The sequence below is a fragment of the Acipenser ruthenus genome, chromosome 25 (genome assembly GCF_902713425.1).
Source record: "Acipenser ruthenus chromosome 25, fAciRut3.2 maternal haplotype, whole genome shotgun sequence".
Lineage (NCBI taxonomy): Eukaryota > Metazoa > Chordata > Actinopteri > Acipenseriformes > Acipenseridae > Acipenser > Acipenser ruthenus.
The window spans coordinates 9,181,160-9,202,937 of record NC_081213.1 but is presented as its reverse complement, the minus strand read 5'-3'; the positions used below and the strand labels follow the sequence as shown (position 1 = coordinate 9,202,937).

Genomic DNA, 21,778 nt, shown 5'->3' with positions numbered 1-21,778 from the left:
ATCAGAGAAAGCAATTCCACATAATTACCTCTATTTCAAGAATTGGTTCTTGAAAATGGATTCGTAACCAAGTCGACTACAATGTCTCCATTGTCTTATGACATTTTCTTTTTTTTTAATTTGTAAAAAACAATTTGAAATATTACTTTGAAGTTGTCAATATAATTCAGCATGCTTACACCACCCTAGCATGTAAGATCTTAAACTCGGCTGGGAGATGTTTTGTAACTAAGAGTGCTCATTAAAGTAATACCATTACCCATATTAATGAATTCTCTTCATTAGGTATTTAAACACGTATTCTCTCTACACTATCACCTGGTTATTATCCCACTCTCATATAAATAATCTCTATCAGTCATACAACTGATGCCCACACCACTTCTTATTATCACTTTGGAAAATGATGGTATAAGATTAGAGAGTTTGCTTGTAGCTAAGTTGCTGTACAGCATTGAATTGTTCCGACAATCGACCCCAGACAACATTAGCTCAACTATATTTGGGCACATGAAGCTTGCACTGAAGGAGACAAAATGCACACACCACAACTGTGACTCTGAGGGACTTGTTCTTGCTGGAAAAGGCCGATAATTTTAGGGAAGTTTAAAAAGTAAGACATAAAAAAAATTGCCTAATATGAACATTTTTTTTTCAATAAAGATTTTCAGTTTTTGAGTTAAATAAAAAAAAACATATTTGCTTCATGTGAAAATTGATCTTATTCAATAAAACATTCAGTTCTTGAGTTAAATGTGTTCGTATTTTTTTTCATTATTCTTCACAGAATGTTACATCTGACCCCACCCTCCGTTACAACTGACCCTGGCCATGGGCTCAATTGTAACATCTAACACCTTACATTTCAAGTGCTCTTGCTGTATGTATATGAGCTCTTAAAATAGGATAACTATGGGGATTGGTATGGTAAATACATTTTTTTAAGGACAGGGCCAGTCAATCACACTGAAGATGAAGCAGCCCTCATAGACTCTATTGAAAGCTCCCAGTGCTTGCAGTTTATAGTGTGATATGTAAAGAAGCCAGAACAGGGGGTATGTGTTCCCTTCTCCTAGTTTTAGTTAGGATCCTAGCGGCGGTGTTTTGGATGAACCAGAGTCAAAATAGCACACTTTTTGGGATACCCGAGAGGAGTGCATTACAGTAATCAATTCTGGATGATATGAATGCATGCATAAGTCTCTCGGCGCATGCAGAACTTCCCCTTCAGCACAGGGCTGTATGGAGACCTGCCCCCCACCAGCTCAATTGTGTAGGGTGTAGCATGTTGTCAGTGTTGCAGCTGCTGTGTCTGGTACTACACAGCCGGTCTTTGCTGTTGGTATGAGTGCAGCTAGCAGCGGCCCCTGTGAGTGAAGGTCTCAATGGAACATTCCTGAGAGCAGTGCCTGGGCTCTGTGTGACAGGCAAACTCTACCTGCATGTGACAGACTCACACACACTGCACTGGGGCAAAGGCACCAGCACTGACCTGCATTTCAAAAAAAGAGTGACCTAACTGAACAAACTTAATGATCTAAACACAGTGGCTTGAAGCACCTGCCATATGCTGCCCACACTTCTGTGTTAGGAATTGTGCCTCGCACAACAGTTTGGTATGTAAATTAAATGCATTCAGCAATATATACCAGCCGCATCTCTGCCAGAATTTACTGTGGTAAACTTTTATAAGGGGGACCCATTTTTTAAAATATGGTCTGTTTTCTCACACAGAAAGGAAGGCCATTCCTCCTGTTAATAACTTGCATTCAAAAACAGCTGAATAAACAGAATAATCTGCAAAGCTGCTCATTCCTAACTACAGTAAAGGGCCTCTATTACAGTATTTATAGCAACTTATTCAGCAGCTTCCTTTCATTCAAGGTTTATGAAGAGCTAAGTGCCATACCTGTGCCCTACCTGGAAGTTTACTGTGGTAAAGTTAACAGCAGCCTTTGTTATGAAGTTTTTCAGTGGGATTATTGACTGTGTGAAAGGTAGGTTAGGAGACAGTGGGTGTGCTTATTGTGTCAGGTCTCGATGAGCCCTCCCACTGCACGAGGTGAAAGGATACAGACTGTAGGGTTCCAGTAGTTGTTTAATCTAATTGGTTCTATCCACTTACATCAGGTTTTCACTCAATAATTCATCTTGTTGATGCAAGTCCTCCCTGTCACTGTGTGTTTAATTGTACCATGTTAAGTCTCATCAGTATCTATGCTTCACTGTGTTATATATACATGTTTTGTTTTGTTTCTCTGCAGCTTTCTGTACTGTATAGAGTCCACATGAACAGTTTGAATAGTGCTGGAATGGCATGGCTCAGTTGATCGATTTAAATTTTCGAAAATAAAGTTGTTGTTTTTTTTTAATCCTTTAATAACACAGTAGTTAGGGGCTCCCGAGTGGCACATCCAGTAAAGGCGCTCTGCATGGAGTGCAGGATGTGCTCTATAGCCTGGAGATCGCAGGTTCGAATCCAGGCTATGTCACAGCCGACTGTGACCGGGAGTTCCTAGGGGGCGGCACACAATTGGCCGAGTGCTGCCTGGATAGGGAGGGCTTAGGTCGGCAGGGGAATCCACGGCTCACCGCGCATCAACGACCTCTGTGGCCAATAGGGCGCCTGTGGTTCTGCAGTGGAGTCGCCAGATCTGTGTTGTCCTCCGGCACTATAGGTCTGGTGGCATCGTTGTGGATCTGCAGTGCGAAAAATGACAGCTTGGCAGGAGCACGTTTCGTAGGACACGTGTTCCAGCCGCCGGCGGGGGGGTTGCGAGCGGTGAGCCGAGGATACAGATAATAATTGGGCATACTAAATTGGGGAGAAAACCAGGGTAAAAAATTGGCGATGATTACATTTTTTAAATAAATAAATAAAATAACACAGGAGTTACAGTTTTTCCCAATTGTTTACACACGTTTGCTGAATCTTTGGCTCATTTTCCCAAAACTCTAAACACAAAACACAAAACCACAAACACAAAATGCAAAACTCTACAAATCTCTAGCAAAAGCAAACACTGCATTCAAAACTGTTTTTATCTCTTTCCAAAATGTATTTTTGCATCAAAATGACACACACACGCGTCATATGAATAGATCTGTCACCAACCAACAACACACTGATGTGCTCAACACAAAACACTACTATGAATATCCCATCAGTAGGTTTATGCCTTTTGCATTTTCAGTGTTACACTGTAGCCGGTTGTAAAAAATTGTCACAGTAATGTATACCTACTCAAATATATATAAATAAACACACACAAATGCAATACAGTAACAAAAATATTGTCATTTATTTCCAAAATGCAGTATTTTTGAACACTTGTGTTTTGTATGTAACACTTTCCATACCCAACAGGAGAAAACCAGGAAAAACATTCAGTAAGATAAAGGGTTTTCTGTACAAAAATAAAAAATGAAAGTGGCTCATTCTTTCAAAACTAAACACAAAAAGACAAAAACACATGCAAAATGTAAGACAAAAGAAATTAGGCTGCATCCCGCCTCCTATTTTGGTCTGGCCACAGCACCTCATCTACATCACAAGCGATGTTCTCCCTGGCTAAACAGCGGGGAAAGAATCTTCTGGAGTGACGGATCCAGCCGCCGAAAGCCCCCACATCAACTTCACCACATGCATCCTCCATTGCCTGGAGAAGAGGCATGCATGGGAGGGGATGGCGGTCATACACCTTCCATCGCCATGCCGAAAAAAACTCTTCAATTTGGTTTAGGAATGGGGAATATGGTGGGAGGTATAGAACAATAAATTGTGGGTGGTCGATGTGGGTGGACCAGTTGCGGACCAGAGCAGCCCGGTGGAAACTCACGTTGTCCCAGATGACAACATACCTGGGCTGCTCTGGTCCACCCCTCTAATCGGCTGGAATGAGGATGCCATGTAGTGTGTCCAGGAATGTGATGAGAAGGGTGGTGTTGTAGGGACCAAGGTTGGCATGGTGATGGAGGACGCCTTGATGGCTAACGGCTGCGCACATGGTGATATTCCCTCCACGCTGTCCAGGGACATTCACAATGGCACGGTGGCCAATAATGTTCCGTCCCCGTCCCCTTCTTTTGGCTAGGTTGAAGCCAGCCTCATCAATGTAAATATAAATGTGCTGAATTGCAGCGGCATCCAGCTCCAAGACTCTCTGAAACAGACAACAAGGCAATATGTGAAATAGACCTAGAGCAGTCAATATGGTGAGGCACAATACACTGGATTACAGTACTGTAATGTGTCTATACAGTGCTGATATGATAGTAAATTCACAGTATAGTACTTACTTGCACATATTCATAGCGCTGTTCTTTAACCCTCTCTGAGTTTCGCTCAAATGGCACCCTGTAGACCTGTTTCATCCGGCTTCGGTTGCGCTGTAATACACGGTCCAATGTAGACAAGCCCACCTGGTGAATGTTATTGAATATTGTGTTGTCTGCAATTATGTGGTTCTGGATTTCTCGTAGTCTAATTGGTATTGTTTGCCACCACCATGTTCACAATAGCGGTCTCCTGTTCTGGTGTGAACAGCCGGTGTCTTCCACCATGGCCTGGCCGTCTCTCAGTTCTGCAGAAGATCCACAAATATGATATGATTGGTTACAGTAAGCTAAAATAATCTATTTTCTTTCAATATGAAATGACATTACTGTAACATTGGCCAACAATCACTGAGTAACATAGGCCTACTGATATGTCGGACTGCAGTATACTACAGTATACATACATAAAGAGCATAGTGTAGATGCTAGGTAACTTACCGGTTCTCATTTCTGAATGTACAGATGATAGATGCAACCGTGTAGCGGCTCAGGTTGGGCTGAACTCTCTGCCCAGCCTCCCTCATACTCAATCCATGGTTGAGCACATGGTCAACCAATGTGGCCCTGATCTCATCTGAGACAACTGTCCTTCCTCGTCCTCGTCCTCCTCTTCCTCCTCTTACTCTCACTCCTTGACCTCTAGCTCTTGCTTCACCACTGACTTCCATTTTCCTCCAAAACAGGAGAGCTCATCTGTGGCCTTTTCTAGTGCTAAAGCTCTGATTTCTAAGTGAACAATTCAGCAACTAGTGTTTACACCTGTGAGGAATGGGTGTTGCCAACTGGTGTATAGAGCTTGGCATTGTGATTGGCGTTGCTTTCCAAAGGGACTACAGAGATTTTAATTTTGAATGTTGTGCCTAATGTAGAGAACTGTGTGTAGTGTTTTGCAAAAAGTGTGATATAGAATTGGAAACTGAGTGTAAAGCAGGAATTGTGCTTGCAATTTTGCAGACTTGGTTTAGGGATTTGGTACATGAATTTTAGGTTTCGGTGATTGCGTTTCAAGTTCCAATTTTAGTGTGTAAACAATTGGGAAAAACTGTAAATTAAAGACTGGAGAAAACGCTTTGATATCAGCATAACGAATTACTGCCAGCATACTCAGCAGGTTTAGTTTCCTGGCTGCTGTTTGGTGTAATCATAGCTCTGCTGTCAATTTCAAAATGACACCATTCAGTATCTTCACTGAAAGCTCTTTGGGACTCGCCTCTGAAGTGAATAAGTCAACTGTCCATGCTTTTCCACAATAACACCTTCCACTATTTCTCATTCCCCCCCTCCAATGTTTGACATGGACTAACCTGGACATTGAAGTCACAGCTGCGTACTCTTCCTTTGTCATACTGGAGCTTCTGATAATCTTGCTTTGTTTCCACAACCTTTGCAAAATCAGGTCTCAGCAGACTGAAACGGGTGCTTCAAAAATGGTGAGCAGCTAGTTGCAGAGATATGTCTGATTTTTTCTTTTCAGAGTCCAGCACCTGCTTCAGGATCTGTACATAGCGTTCGGCTGCACCATTGGAGGATGGATGGTATGGAGGTACCAAAGTGGGTTTGATTGCATTCATTTTCAGGAATTGGGTCAATTCGACAGCAGTGAATTGAGGACTGTTGTCTGAGACAAGTTCCTCCGGAAACCTGTAAGAAGAGAACAGGCTTAGAAGAATTTCCATGTTTTTTGCTGTTGTAATTTGTGTCATGTGGAAAACTTCTAGCCATTTTGAGTGGCTGTCCACTATATGATCTATATGAATTCTTTGCCATACTTGGGTGGGCCATTTCCAGGGATGTAAGGGTGCTGCAGGTGAAGTATGTTCCGTACTGCCATGCAAACAGAGCACTGTTATACAATTTCCTCTGTCCTTATCCAACCATGGTCACCAGAAAGAGCTTCAGGCTAAAGACTTCATACGACACATTCCAGGGTGCTCTTCATGGAGATTCTCTAGCAGTTCTCTGCTTTTGTGATTATCTCTATCTTCTCTTGGGCGGGGTGTATTCTACGCTTTTCTGCATGAACCTGTATTTAGACAATATTACTCTGATTCTGTAACATTCCAGTCTGTTTCACACTTCATCACGCTGCTATACGGTGACATTGTAGTATTTCACTGACTGAAAGATTGCATTAAAAAAACAGATGAATAAAACATAAGAATCTGCAAAGCTGCTCATTCCTAACTACAGTTTAGGGCCTCTATTACAGTATTTATAGCAACTTCAACAGTTTCCTTTCATCCAAGGTTTATGAAGGGCTTAGTGTCATACCTGTGCCATACCTGTTGTAACAGCAGCCTTTGTGCTGAAGTTTTTCAGTGGGATTATTGACTGTGTGAAAGGTAGGTTAGGAGACAGTGGGTGTGCTTATTGTGTCAGGTCTCGATGAGCCCTCCCACTGCACTAGGTGAAAGGATACAGACTGTAGGGTTCCAGTAGTTGTTTAATCTAATTGGTTTCTATCCACTTACATCAGGTTTTCACTCAATAATTCATCTTGTTGATGCAAGTCCTTCCTGTCACTGTATGTATAATTGTAACATGTTAAGTCTCCTCAGTTTGTTTTTTTCTTGGCATGGCAGCATTTCATACTTTTATGAGTCCACAAACAGTAAAATAATAATAATAATAATAATAATAATAATAATAATAATAATAATAATAATAATAATAAACTAAATTTTTTTAAAAATTAACACAAATATGTGATATTAACTCCTGGAAGACGCTCAACGTTGAGTGACAAAACTGAGAAAAGGAAGGAGCTTCAAATGTTTTTTACATTCCTCTCATGCAAAACGACAGAGCCTACAGCAGGTAGACTGCAGTGTTTAAAAGATTACAATGATGACAACCCCAACAAGCTTTTAAATAGAACTTAAACACGGAACTACAGCAAATTCCATATTTAACACACCGAAGATGCATCAGTCTAGGATAAATGCCAAGTAGCACATGGAAACTTTTAAAAACCTTTATTGCTTAACAAAACATAAGCACATAGTATACAATAATAAGAGGATTCCCATCTCTTTGGATAACAAACTCTGTACATTAAATTAACTATACAAGCATTCCCAGGGTATTATAACTCAACTGTATTATTACAAGCTCCGTACATTAAATTAACTATACAAGCATTCCCAGGGTATTATAACTCAACTGTATTATTAAAAGCTCCGTACATTAAATTAACTATACAAGCATTCCCAGGGTATTATAACTCAACTGTATTATTTTGTAAATACATTAAAGATATCATGTATTTTTTGCTTTTTTATTTAAGCAATTGAAGGTGTCGATGTATCTCTGCATTTCTTTTTTTAAACATAATAAAATGTGTTTTATTTTCTAACCATTTCATTTTATGAATATGGTATTTACCAACACATTATTCCTAGATGCATTAGGTATATAATAATATCCTGCTCCATGTCATAAGGGTTTGAAAAGTAAAGCAGAACATCAACAGCAAAAAATCTTACCTGTTTACCCAACATTCTCAGAATATTATAATGTTACAAATCATTCCAAAAAATCAACAACCTTTACTTTGATGAAGTCCTTCTGAAGCCACGCCCACTGTGTGTGCTGCTCTATTTAAACACTGCCCAAACCCAGGAGCGTTATTCTGAACGCTGAGCTAATTAACAGAGAGCCGAGGTGTCCGTGTTCCTGTGAGAGATCTATATCAGTCTCTCCCGAATGGCGCCACCAACAGGCTGCCTCCCAAACTACAGAACTTTAGTTTACACAAAAAATAGGCATTTTCCAGATATCACACAGGTTTAAACACGTAAGTACTTTACTTAAATCTTGTGGGTGCTACACATAACATGATAATTCATATAAAGTAATCGCCCATAGTTTGTTATATCAGTACAGCGTAATACCACATTATATTTTAATGGAAAGGTTGTGGAAAGCAGATCACTCTGTCTCTCTGATCACAATGTTAAAAATGCCTGCAAGCTTTTCCACTCGTGTGACGACATATTCATGTGACAGACATGGACAAATCAAAACCATGAAAAAATCAAAACCAGTCATACCTCATTTAAACACTGCCCAAACCCAGGAGCGTTATTCTGAACGCTGAGCTAATTAACAGAGAGCCCAGGTGTCTGTGTTCCTGACAAACATGTCTCTGATTAGCCTGCTCCTAGCACACACCGCCACGGTGTCTCTGGCTTTAGTTTTAACTGGTTTTATGTTTTTATACTTTTACTCGAAATCCTCCAAGTCGTCTAATTACAACTTCCCCCCCGGCCCGCCGGCTCTACCTGTTATTGGGAACCTGAACATTTTGGACCTGCACCGGCCGTACAAAACGCTGAGTAAGGTGAGTGGCACTGGGGACCAGGCAGGGCATGAAGATCAGGATTGAAGTGGGTAGTTTGAGTAGGTTTTTTAATGAATGGACAGGTTTGGCGTTGGGTTTCTTTTAGTATTTCTTGAATTCTATTTTAATGGCCTTCATTTAGAGGGGAATTGGTAGTTATATTTAAAGAAGTGTTTTGTGCAGCTACTCAGCAGTGAAATCGGCTGTCTTAGTGCCCATAACATCTGAAAATAAATCTAACATGCAGGCAGGAGGAGGAAAATCATGCCCAAATCTGATCTGAAATATGAATGTGTAATATAGCAATTCCTTTAGACAATTGTTACAATGGTAAAAACATAGAATTGTGTAGTGAAGTACAGTGAAAGCATAGGCTATTTATTTATTTATTTCTTAGCAGATGCCCTTATCCAGGGTGACTTAGAATTGTTATAAAGTATCACAGTACAAAGTATCGCATTATAAAATATCACACTACAGAGTTTCATATTACAGATAAGAGCAGTTATGAAAGTACAATAAGATCAAATTCAAGAATACAGTGAATTATAAGTAAATCATAGCAAAACAGAGAAGTATAGTACAAAAATAGAAAATGAAAAAAACCCTGAAGGATTTTAGTAACCCTGGTACGACCCATCAAATGACCTGTTAAAGAAGCGAGAGACACACTCTTCTGTACAGTGTGTTAGTAATGCAGACAGCATTTTATTTCTTTATTTAGGATATCTTTTAGTCATTTATAATTCTGTTATATGAACGAATACAAACATGGGCATTTTTGGTACCAAATGCACTTCAAGCTGTGTTTGTCCCAGCACTAGTTCTGGCACAGATTCTCACTGTTATTTACTCAAACAAATGAACAACTAGAAAACTAATTACAAGCCTTCCGCAGCTCCCCTGGGCACAGGCCTGAATTAAAGCAACGTTTATGGTGCTGTCTTCACAATAATGTTTCTCTTTAATAGAAAATCAACGACTTGCACTGGAGCTTCGTTTGGTTTAAATCTTTTTTTTGTTGTTGTTTTATTATTTAATAAATACACTGAACGCCGTAGCGCTGCAGTTTCACCACCACCATTCCTTGTTTTGGTTCCTGTTTCTGGTCCGTGACGTCACCACTCACACGCCACTCAACAGCACTCGGTCACATGCCCTTGTACCAAATTCATATAAAAAGTATAATAAAATATGAAAAGAGCCAAGAGATCGTCACTACAAGAATACATGAACTGATAATGGGAATAAGAAGCAAGAGAACAGATTGTAAAACCATGGTTAGTACTCCTTTAACAGCTTCTGTGTCCTGGAATAGAAAATCAGTGACTTGCACTGGAGCATCTGAGTTAAAAATCATAGCAAGGACCTTAGACCTATCATGTGGTTTCTAAATCAAAGTAGAACTTCAAACACAAAGTAAAACTTTAATGCAGTAAGTGGATAATAGTGTTTCTCACACAATACCCTTTGACTCCCGGAATTGTCATTCTGTATTCACCTCCCTTCACAACAGGGAGCTGGTCCATCGTTAGCAGGACAGTTAAAACAAGTATTTGCTTATAGGGGGTTGTGACAGGAATGGCTGAGTGGTCTGACGTCAGGCAGAAGCAGGAACAAAAACTGACACCGGGGAAGTACTGCAGTTCAGAAAGGCTTGCGCCGCAGTTTTTATTAACAAACAAAAAATAAATAAAGTATTCAAACACAAAGCACTGTGCTCACCGAGCAAAATAAAAGAGTAAACAAACATAAATCTCGAACACAAAATCAACAATAAATAATGAATAAAGCATACAGGTCAGGCTGGGCAGTCGCCGTCACTGTTCCTGTATGTTATAATTTAGTTTCGTTTTCACACGATCGCTCTCTCCGCTCCTACAACACCCACCTCGAGCTGGAGAGCTGCAGGCTTTTTATAACAGGTGACCATCTCCCGATTAGCAACAAATTAAATCACTTAATTAATTCGGGAGATGGCCACCTTCTGCACGAGTTTAATTATTCCTGGCAGAGGACGAGCACCAATCTCGCCTCTGCCAGAACACGTTTTAAAAATAAACAAAACACTCGGCTACGCCGTCCTAAATACATAAATAATCAAATATACGGCGCTCGCCGTCATGTATGCAATAAATCATAATAAACAAACACAAAACAATAATCTGCACAGGGGCGGAGGGGGAGACCCCGATCTAAAAATAAAATAAACAAAACAATATACAGGGCTGCTCGCCCTGTTACAGGGGTAGAAAAGAGAGTGGGCCCAGATTCAGACCCACACTTTCTACCTAGAACTGGGACTGCAGCCCAGACCCTTAAAAATCTTGTAACGGTCCAGACAGCGCTGAGGGACCGCCGTGACCTTCACCTCAACTGGCATGGTGCCAGCCCACCTTGGGACCCTCAGCTGGCATGGTGCCAACCCACCTTGGGACCCTCAGCTGGCATGGTGCCAGCCCACCTTGGGACCCTCAGCTGGCATGGTGCCAGCCCACCTTGTGACCCTCAGCTGGCATGGTGCCAGCCCACCTTGGGACCCTCAGCTGGCATGGTGCCAAATATTTTAGACATAGATATCAAACAAAATCACAGAAAACGTGAACAAAAATACTGATCAAAGAATCATGATAAGTTTTCTGTATGAAACGTGACACACTGTCAAAATGAAAACATTACAAACTTAGTATCAGGTATGATCTCCCTGAGCATTAACACAATCCTGGCAGCATTGATACATAAACCTGATCAGCCTATGGATAGACTGCTGTGGGATGTTCCACCACTCTTCCTTTGGAGCTGAAGCCAGCTGGCTGTGGATGGCACTGGTGATTTGGTCCCACAGATGTTCTATTGGACAGGTCTGGAGAAAAAGTTGGCCATGGCAAGATCTCGACATTGTTTTCTTGAAGTCATGCAATTGTAATCCTAGCACTGTGTGGTCTTGCATTGTCCTGCTGGAAAATCGACACTTCCGGATTGGCTTGCAGGAACGGAAAAACTGTTGCCTCAAGGACTTGTCAATGTATCACTGAGCAGTAAGGTGGCCCTCAATCTGCACCAAAGGTGTTCTTGTGTTTAAAGGAGATTCCTCTCCACATCATCACACTTCCAACACCACGGGTTGGCTTGAACAACGCAACACTCAGCATAACGCTCACCTCGATGTCTCCACACACGTTATCTTCCATCAGGTCTGTCAAGAGCAAAACGGCATTCATCGGTGAATAAAACACTCCACCACTCTCTCTGCCATCACCTTAGATGTTCTCTTTCTCACAGAAGACGGAGATGTCATCTCTCGGCTGTCAACATGTTACCCGTGAACGGCCTCCGAGCATGCAAATCATTTTCATGCAGACGGTGAGCTACAGTCATTCTGCTGATGCGCGGGTTATTTCTTCCTGTAATTTCTCATGCTGTAGCCACTGCAGTCTGAAAATGATTACGCAGTCGGATGTGACGGTCCTGGGCCGGTGTGGTGACCCTCTGCCTTCCAGGACGTAGCCTGTCCCTCACAGAGCCGGTTTCCTGGTTTCTCTGGACTAGTCTGCTGATTTGTTGAAGCAGAACATCTCATTCTCTGGGCAACTTCTCTCACACAGGCCCTCTTCAATTATGCCGATAGCAACCAGGCGATCTTCATTAATCAAGCAGGGCATAGTCGTATCTTTCGCTGTTCTTGTGTTAATTAAAATCATGTGTTTTCAAATGGCTATTTATACAGAGTCTTAATTAACTCATTTTGGCAATTTTAACTCAACTCAAATACCAAACACTGAGCGTCTGGCGTTTTTTGAAATCACATGACTTGAGCTCAGTATTTTGTTATCCCAAAGGAACAATACTACTCAAACAATCAACAAACCTATCTGCTACTACTTAAAATGTAAATAACATTATGTATGTGCCCAATGAGCTATTGATGTAAAACTTAGATGGTTGCGTTTTTATTGTGCATCAGTATGTGTGTGTGTCTAATATATATATATTTAAAGCGTAACTGGACCTTCTAACACAACAATGATCCAAATCACACATCAAAATCTACTACAGAATGGTTAAAGAAGAATACAATCAAGGTTCTGGAATGGCCTAGTCAAAGTCCTGATCTAAATCTGATTGAGAATCTTTGGAATGAGTTGAAGGCTGTGCATAAAAGAACTCCTCGGAATTTGAATGAACTGGAACAATTTTGCATTGAAGAATGGTGAAAAATCACTAAAGAATTATGCCAAAAGTTCATTGACAAATATCCTAATCATTTAAAAGAGGTTCTTATTGCTAAAGGTGTCTCAACTAGCTATTAATTTCATTTTCCTTGTCAGAATATGAATACTTTTGAATTTGTCATTTTTGGAGTTTTGCAAAAAGATTGCTGAAATAAATAATTGTAGACATCTATTTCTTGTAACTTTTTTCCCCTCATTAACAAAAGCAAAACTTTTGCTACAAAAGATTTTTCCTATAATTTGTTTGAGAAATTATTCATTTTCCATTGGGGTATGTAAACTTTTGACTACAACTATCTCTCTCTCTCTCTCTCGCGTGCGCGCGCACACACACACACACACACACACACACTCCGAGTGCAGATGTCAAATTTTCAAACTGCACAACATTAGGCTAGCCTATAATGTAGTAACATACAGCTGTGGCCAAGTTTTGCATCACCTAGAATTAAAAAAAAAAAAAAAAAAAAAAAACTACATGAATATAATTTAGGATTTTATTTAACATCATGTCATCAAAGAAACTACAAAATTATATCGCAAAAGTCTACTGGAAGCCATAATTGGTACTGATAAATGTAACGCAAATGTCACAAAATTCTAATGTAGAATACATTTTTAAAAAGCTTAGCTACCTGGCAATTGAAGGTACCTCGCGGCTCGTACTGGCTGCTGACTTCAGAAAAACACAAGAATTCTTACCTCTAGCCAAAGGAGATTCTGAGCAGCACACACATGACTAACATGAGAGCAAGGGGCTGGCAGAGAGGAAAATCCCTGTCATCCTCACTGGAACGACAGGAAGATATCTTACAAGCGCTTTACAAACCTTTAGGCAGCGCAGCATCCAAACAGAGGAAGAGTTCTGGGAGCAGCACAGAAATGTTGGTAGTGCACGGCACACATCTTTTAAAACTGGGCACTACTGATGCCACTGTAATGAGCGGATCTTGCAACTTACATTCGAAGTTCTAACAAGTAGACACACTTTCCTGCTAATGCTTTGAAAGTCATCGTTCCTCCTCTTCTCTTTCCAGCTCTCTGAGACGTACGGCAATGTGTTCACCTTCCACATGGGTCCCAAGAAGTACGTGGTTTTGACAGGCTATGAGGCGGTCAAGGAGGCTCTAGTAACCCAAGCAGACGACTTCTCAGAGAGAGGCCAGACGCACATTACAAACCGTGCATCTAGAGGCGGGAATGGTAAGAGAGACGTGCCTCCAGTGTCCCTTCATCCAGAACTGCAGCAGGAATGGCTGGTTCACAGGTGAGGGTCAGTGGTGTTGATTGCACTAATTTACCATTCCAGTTGAAACAAACAGCTTTGTGTTGATTGGTGCTTTCAGTTTAGCCTCTGTGAAGAGCACCAATCATCCAGGCAGTGGTTTCTTCAGTCGTTTCAATTGAAATGGTGCATTAGACGTTTGACACCAGTTGACCCTCAGGTCCATAAGGCCTGTTTTTGCATGTCTAGTTTGAAAAAAATACATTTCTTGACTACTGGGGGACACTGCATGAGATCTGAAGACTTTCATGAGCTTCTTTCAGCTTGTCCTGTTCTTGTTGACACTCCATCAATTCTCTTAACTAAAGCATTTTTCTTGTTTAGATTCACTTTGTATCATTGTGTTGAATGTTAAAGCACCAAAGCTGGTCCACCAGAGTGTAACCATTAACCTGTCCCCCTGCCACACTCTGCCCCTAGAGGATGTAGGAAATACCTCATTGTTTTATGTGGTGGTTCTTACTGCTGTATGTCTTACATCCACAGTAGTCTAGTATGTATGATAGGTGATCATTGATCTCTGTGTAATAAGATCAGGTTATATATTGTAGTCTTGGACCAGGCTGCAGGCAGCTCCAGGTTGATACTGGAATGAGTTTGAGTTTCAGGCTGGCTTCATGGTGGGAATGTTGTATCACTGTAGCAGTGGTGCTCTGTTCACATTTCCCACAGGTATTCTCTTCGGTAAAGGGGAGTCCTGGAAGGTGATGCGTCGATTCACCCTCTCCACTCTGCGGGACTTTGGGATGGGGAAGAAGACCATTGAGGACCGGATCATCGAGGAGTCCCAGAGACTGGTGGAGGTCTTCCAGTCCCACAAAGGTGACGACCAAACAAAGAGCAGCGATAACAAAGGGTTGACCGTCAATGGGCACAAAACACAGACCAGACCCAGATTCTGTAGCTGAAATTAAAGTTTTAACAAATGTGTTTCCATATCCACTTCTTCTGAGAGACTTCCTTCTGTTTAGCGCATCTCTAGTCGCTAGTAATTTGTTATTTAAAATCATTGCAAAGAAAGTAGGTTCACATTCTGCTCTGCTCTTTTCTGTTGTGACTTTTCTTATATTAAAGTCAAGTAGACTAACGTTTTTAGTTAGTGCCTTCCTCTGAAGAAAGTAGGCTTGTGTTTCGGCTACTGCTTTTGTTAGTGCCATAAACATACTTTCTTTTGTTTCTTATAGTTTTACCTTCTAATTCTTATTAAGCTTTTGAAGTTATGGACAGCTTTTCTTGTTCCCCCACTCTAAGGAAAACCCTTTGACCCCCAAATCATCATCAACTCTGCTGTCTCCAACATCATCTGCTCCATCGTGTTCGGAGACCGCTTCGACTACGGTGACACACAGTTCCTGAATCTGCAAAGAATTGTGAACGAGAGCGTCAGGCTGGGTGTGAGCCCCAAGACACAGGTACAGTGTAGTGATTAGAGCTCCTGCTCAATTTGATCAGTGCTGCTAGTGTCTGCTGCATTCAGGTCTGATTTATAAAGCTGCAGTCAGATAAGATGAAGATAAGATCAAACTCCTATTAAATATTCTAAAGATCTGCAATCAGTGCAATATGTAATTCTCATTAGGTTTGTTATTGCTGCAAGTATTGCTGAAATTGCAAATGCACATCCTATTGCTGCACATATTCAGGTTCTGGCTACTATTGGCTTTTTGGCCACTGGTAGCTTTCAAAGGCAGATCGGAGATATAACTGTCATTTCACGAGCCTCTTTTAACACATTGATGCCTGGGGTTTGGGACTCGGTCATTTCACTGTGTCCTCGGTGCATTCAATTTCAATACAGGGAACAAATGCAGGTTGGAGTAAAAAGGGATTTCCATTCAATTGCTTGGTTCCCCAATCCAAGTGCTATGGACTGCACTCGTATAGCAATTAAAGCACAAAGAGTGAAATTCATTTAATTGTGAACAGAAAACAGTACCATTCAATTAATGTGCAGGTTATATCTGATGTCCGTCTCTGTCTACTGAATGGAAAAATGTCCACATGTGAACAACTTTACTTAGAAAAGATTTAATTATGCATGTGGAAAATCTAATAATTTATTCACGTACGAATGATAAATATAGGCTCAAATCTATTTTTTTCATTGTGACATTGTGTAGAGTAATATAGTAATCCTTTAATGGAGGATCATTACAGCCATTTTCACCATTAAACTCCCCCTCTTCCTCCTTGTCTTTCAGCTGTATAACATGTTTCCTTTCCTGGGCTTCTTCCTGTCCGATCACAAGAAGCTTCGTAGAAACGGAAAAATGTTCCAGGGATACTTTAGAAACACATATAAGGATTGTAAAGACAGTGTGGACAGCAATGACCTGAGGAGCTTCATCGACACATTCATCTCCAGGCAGAGAGAAGAGGTAATATTAGCACAGCAAAGCCTCGCTATCAGGGACTGGCAAGGGACCAACACTGTGGCTAAAGGGGAGTGCTCTTAAAACTGAAGGGACAGAGTCGAAACATCTTTTTTTGTCACATACATATTTATAGAGATGCCCCTCCAATAGTTTGTTTCTTTTTGCCTATTGCTGAGTAACAGTTAATGAATGCAAACTGCAGTATATTTGTCCACCGCCAGGTGGGGATTTTGTCAAACCCACCAAGCTTTTCAGAAGTGCAATATCCCAGGCACTGCTTTCGAAACACCGAGGAGGGCAGTAGCACTGTTTAGACCTGTGTGTATTTATTGTGTTAGGGTTAGGGTTAGGGTTAGAGGAGGGCAGTAGCACTGTTTAGACCTGTGTGTATTTATTGTGTTAGGGTTAGGGTTAGGGTTAGGGTTAGAGGAGGGCAGTAGCACTGTTTAGACCTGTGTGTATTCATTGTGTTAGGGTTAGAGGAGGGCAGTAGCACTGTTTAGACCTGTATGTATTCATTGTGTTAGGGTTAGGGTTAGGGTTAGAGGAGGGCAGTAGCACTGTTTAGACCTGTGTGTATTCATTGTGTTAGGGTTAGAGGAGGGCAGTAGCACTGTTTAGACCTGTGTGTATTCATTGTGTTAGGGTTAGGGTTAGGGTTAGGGTTAGAGGAGGGCAGTAGCACTGTGTGTATTCATTTTATTAGTGTAGGTTGTTTTTTCTGTTTTGGCCTGTGTTTCTAACAGTAGTTTTGTGAAGGTGCTTTGTTACAATGTTGTTGTTGTAGATTTACCTGCACAGTTTAGCACTGAGTATTTGAAGTTGTAGATGGATTACCTTGGAAAGGAGTTGTCACTGATGCCCTTCATTGTTTTACAGGAGGCCAGAAACTCCAACAAGTATTTCCACGAGGATAACATGGCCATCACATCGGCGAACCTGTTTGCTGCAGGGACTGAGACCACCTCTACCACCCTGCGCTGGGGGCTGCTGCTCATGATGAAGTACCCCCACATTCAGGGTGAGCGAGGGGGGACCCCCACTTTCAGGAGGGAAACATGTTTTGCTTTTTAGAGAGACACAGGCAGAGACAGAGAGAAAAAACACCTCAATCCTGAACTGAACATCCCCTTCCTGCCATTCAGTCCTGGGTCTCTCTCAATCAGATACACCTCTTCATATCAGTAATTGCAGTGTGTTCCTGGGTCTCTCTCAATCACATACACCTCTTCATATCAGTAATTGCAGTGTGTTCCTGGGTCTCTCTCAATCAGATACACCTCTTCATATCAGTAATTGCAGTGTGTTCCTGGGTCTCTCTCAATCAGATACACCTCTTCATATCAGTAATTGCAGTGTGTTCCTGGATCCTCTCAGTCAGATACACCTCTTCATATCAGTAATTGCAGTGTGTTTGTAAATCCTCCCTGTTAACAGACAAAGTCCAGGAGGAGATTGAGAGTGTGATTGGGAGGGAGCGCCCCCCGCAGGCCGAGGACAGGAAGAGCATGCCCTATGTGGACGCCGTGCTGCACGAGATCCAGAGAGTGGGCAACGTGGTGCCCATGAACCTGCTGCATGAGACCAGAGTGGACACAACCTTCCGGGGGTACAGGATACCCAAGGTGAGACAGACAGAGTGTATAGGGGTGGTCTGGTCCACACCTTCATCATGCAAATTCTTGTTTTGAGGGCATTGCAGTTCCTCTATGTCCAACTTCAAACACTCCTCATATGATACAGTGCTCCCTCTATTTCACTATCTGACTATCATGACTTAGGAAGGCACTCAAACCAGCAAGCCTCTTTGTAACCCTAACCCTCTGCCATTATCACCTCAAACCAGCAAGCCTCTTTGTAACCCTAACCCTCTGCCATTCCCATCTCAAACCAGCAATCCTCTTTGTAATCCTAACCCTCTGCCATTCCCATCTCAAACCAGCAATCCTCTTTGTAATCCTAACCCTCTGCCATTCCCATCTCAAACCAGCAATCCTCTTTGTAATCCTAACCCTCTGCCATTCCCATCTCAAACCAGCAATCCTCTTTGTAATCCTAACCCTCTGCCATTCCCATCTCAAACCAGCAATCCTCTTTGTAATCCTAATCCTCTGCCATTCCCATCTCAAACCAGCAATCCTCTTTGTAATCCTAATCCTCTGCCATTCCCATCCTACCCCCCCCCCCCCACCCATTCTTTGTTTGTTTGGAAAGTTGACCAAGTGATAGCTTCAAGGGTGGAGATCGATAGATAGGGGAGGTTAGAGTTAGATAGACTAGAGATAGATAGGGGAGGGTTAGGGTTAGGGTAAGATAGATAGGGGAGGCAGTGTGTTCTGCATTTTGAAGCGGGTAATTCATAAATACAGTGAGTTCTTTCCTGGGGGTAGTACTCCTTCTGGAACAAGCTTTTGCCGAAAGCAAGATTGACACTTGTTTTAACTAATGGTCTGTCTTTTATTACCAAAGAATTCCTCTTAATACAGCAATATCAAGTAATGTAGGAGTGATATTAATGCACAATAATGTATCCTCATTGGTATAGCTGACAGTACAGGCCTGTCTCATTAAATTAGATTAGCTTTGGTATTTTACCTTTCTGTAAATGTGTGTCTGTCTGTGTCCCAGGGTACCCCGGTGATCCCGCTGCTCTCCTCCGTGCTCTCTGATAAGACACAGTGGGATACCCCTCACCAATTCAACCCCAACCACTTCCTGGACGCGCAGGGCAAGTTTGTCAAGAGAGACGCCTTCATGCCCTTCTCAGCAGGTCAGTGTGTCAGAGAGGAGCAGGGACCAGGTTAGACAGGATTGGGGCTAACCCCCCTCCACCCCGGCATTTTAACTGCAAAGGGAACTGCTATCAATAGAGCTGCAATCAGCAACCAGTTTCCTAATGGAATATAGAACAGGTAACAATCGCTACAAAGCCTTCAGATTCAGCTGAAGACATGCAGGTGCATATTATTGTACTAATACAATATATGCAATATGGAAAGTTTATTATTGAAAAGCAAGAAGACAACCTGTTTTCATTAGATTCTTCCATTTCGAGATACAAATCAGAACGTCACTCACTTACAGTTACTTTACTAATCTTGAAGTGTGTGTGTGTGTGTGTGTGTGTGTGTAGTGTAGCGTAGTGTAGTGTGTGAGTGTTGCACTACGAGTCAGTAATCCTCTGACCACCCCCTCAGGTCGGAGGGTGTGTCTTGGAGAGACCCTTGCCAAGATGGAGCTCTTCCTCTTCTTCACCATGCTCCTGCAGAAGTTTCACTTCCGCCCGCCCCAGGAGGTCAGCCCTGAGCAACTGGACCTCACCCCCACTCCTGGCGTCACCTCCAGCCCCCAGCCCTTCCAACTATGCGCCCTGAGCCACTGAGAAACCCTGTGATACTGCGACCCTGCCTTACTGCATCTGCTAGACCTTACTACAGCCACTGACCCCTCACACTGGACCCTATTGAAATTAGGGCGTCAGTCGATTGAAATTTTTGATGTTTAAATGATTCAGTACCGTCGGCCAATCAGCTTCCAGTTATAGCGGGCTCTAATAGACGGTTGATGCCCGCTGGAACGTCTCAGCACCAACTGTGAATCAAATTTAAAATCAATCTGCACAAGTGCTGGCTTTTTACTTTTTGACTTGCTGTATTTAAGCATAGTTCACATCTATTGGACAGTAAATACTAAACAAAGACACAATTGGTAAAAATGTATTTTATTATCCACCAAAACCAGCCAATCAATACTTTGCATCAACGAAAGCAACCAATCCTGGACCTGCAACTGCCGAGAGCCAATCACAGATGGTCATCTCGACTAGAGCACAGACACAGCAAATTTCGAAAACAACAAAGCGAGACGCGGACAGTTCAGTAATATTGCCCCATTCACATATAGATTCAGGAGAGAAAGGCTTTGGCTGAAGGTAGAAACATGGTGAGTTAGGAGGCATTTTAGAGTGGTATTTAATGAGAGATTTTATTGGTAGTTCAGACTCCATCATACACGGACTGTTCAGTAATTGCTCCGTTCATTCCTCTGGCAATGTCCAGATTATAAATAGTGGTTTAAAACCTTAAGTTAAAAAATAAAAATCGATTTACTAAATAAAAACAAATTGTTTTTCTCTTTATATGTATTGAATCAGTACAAGTTCAAAGTAAATCTAGGTTTTAAGGTGTTTTTTTTTTTTAAAGAAAACAATGGTAAAAATAATTTTCTAATAGCGATAGTGCCCTCTCGATGATGGCTCTACTGTGTGATAGTTGACCTTGACTTTTGTTAGCACCCTCGCCTTCGGTTCGGGACGCATCCCCACCGTGGTCGACTATCACACGATAGAGCCATCGACGGGCACTATTGCTTAATTAGTTGATTAATCGGTAGATAAAGGTAAGAACATTATAGCGGCTGTCCTGCATAGTAATTAATATAAAAAAAAATTGTATCTTTAAAAAAAATAACAATAAATAAGCCCAATGGGAAATTTGGTCTTTTTAAAAGCATTTTTATTATTTTTTATTGTAGTTAATGTAACACATTTTCACAGCACATCGGTTGTTTCCATAGCTACGTACTTCCTTCTTGTACTTCTGCATCTAGCAGAACCTGAGGCAGGAAGAGATGAAGCTGTTTGCAATCTTGTTACAGGTACCCGAGAACACTGTGGCTATTGAGAAGCGATTGCTTAACATGCTGTCGTAGTCAGAGATCAGAGAAAGCAATTCCACATAATTACCTCTATTTCAAGAATTGGTTCTTGAAAATGGATTCGTAACCAAGTCGACTACAATGTCTCCATTGTCTTATGACATTTTTTTTTTAATTTGTAAAAAGCAATTCGAAATATTACTTTTAAGTTCTCAATATAATTCTCAATAACTGTCTCTATAATAAGCAATATTCCACGAAATTTAGCTTGCTTACACCACCCTAGCATTTTAGATCTTGAACTCGGCTGGAAGACGTTTTGTAACTAAGAGTGCTTAACAGTGTGCAGGTGCAGGAATGCAGCAGTGATCAATGAACAGACAGACAACGATAATCAGGTGCAATGATATTTAATTTATAAATCCAATGGTCTCATGACACAAATACAGCAAATAATAACAATGCTAACAGGCAATACAGGGCCGTGTATTGCTCTGTTTTAATCCACGAGTTGGTCTCGAAACAATAACAGTCCTGATATTTAAACACC

At 41.5% G+C, this 21,778-nt stretch overlaps 1 protein-coding gene across 1 annotated transcript; it reads left to right on the top strand.

The window, feature by feature from the left end:
- The first annotated feature begins 8,331 nt into the window (after positions 1–8,331).
- Positions 8,332–21,507, top strand: LOC117414083 (cytochrome P450 2K1-like). Its single transcript, XM_059000209.1, has 9 exons — positions 8,332–8,680; positions 13,950–14,115; positions 14,870–15,019; positions 15,449–15,609; positions 16,399–16,575; positions 17,452–17,593; positions 18,010–18,197; positions 19,201–19,342; positions 19,770–21,507. Exons 1-9 carry the CDS (start codon positions 8,480–8,482, stop codon positions 19,952–19,954), a joined length of 1,512 nt encoding a protein of 503 aa, XP_058856192.1. The 5' UTR covers positions 8,332–8,479; the 3' UTR covers positions 19,955–21,507.
- The last annotated feature ends 271 nt before the right edge of the window (positions 21,508–21,778 follow it).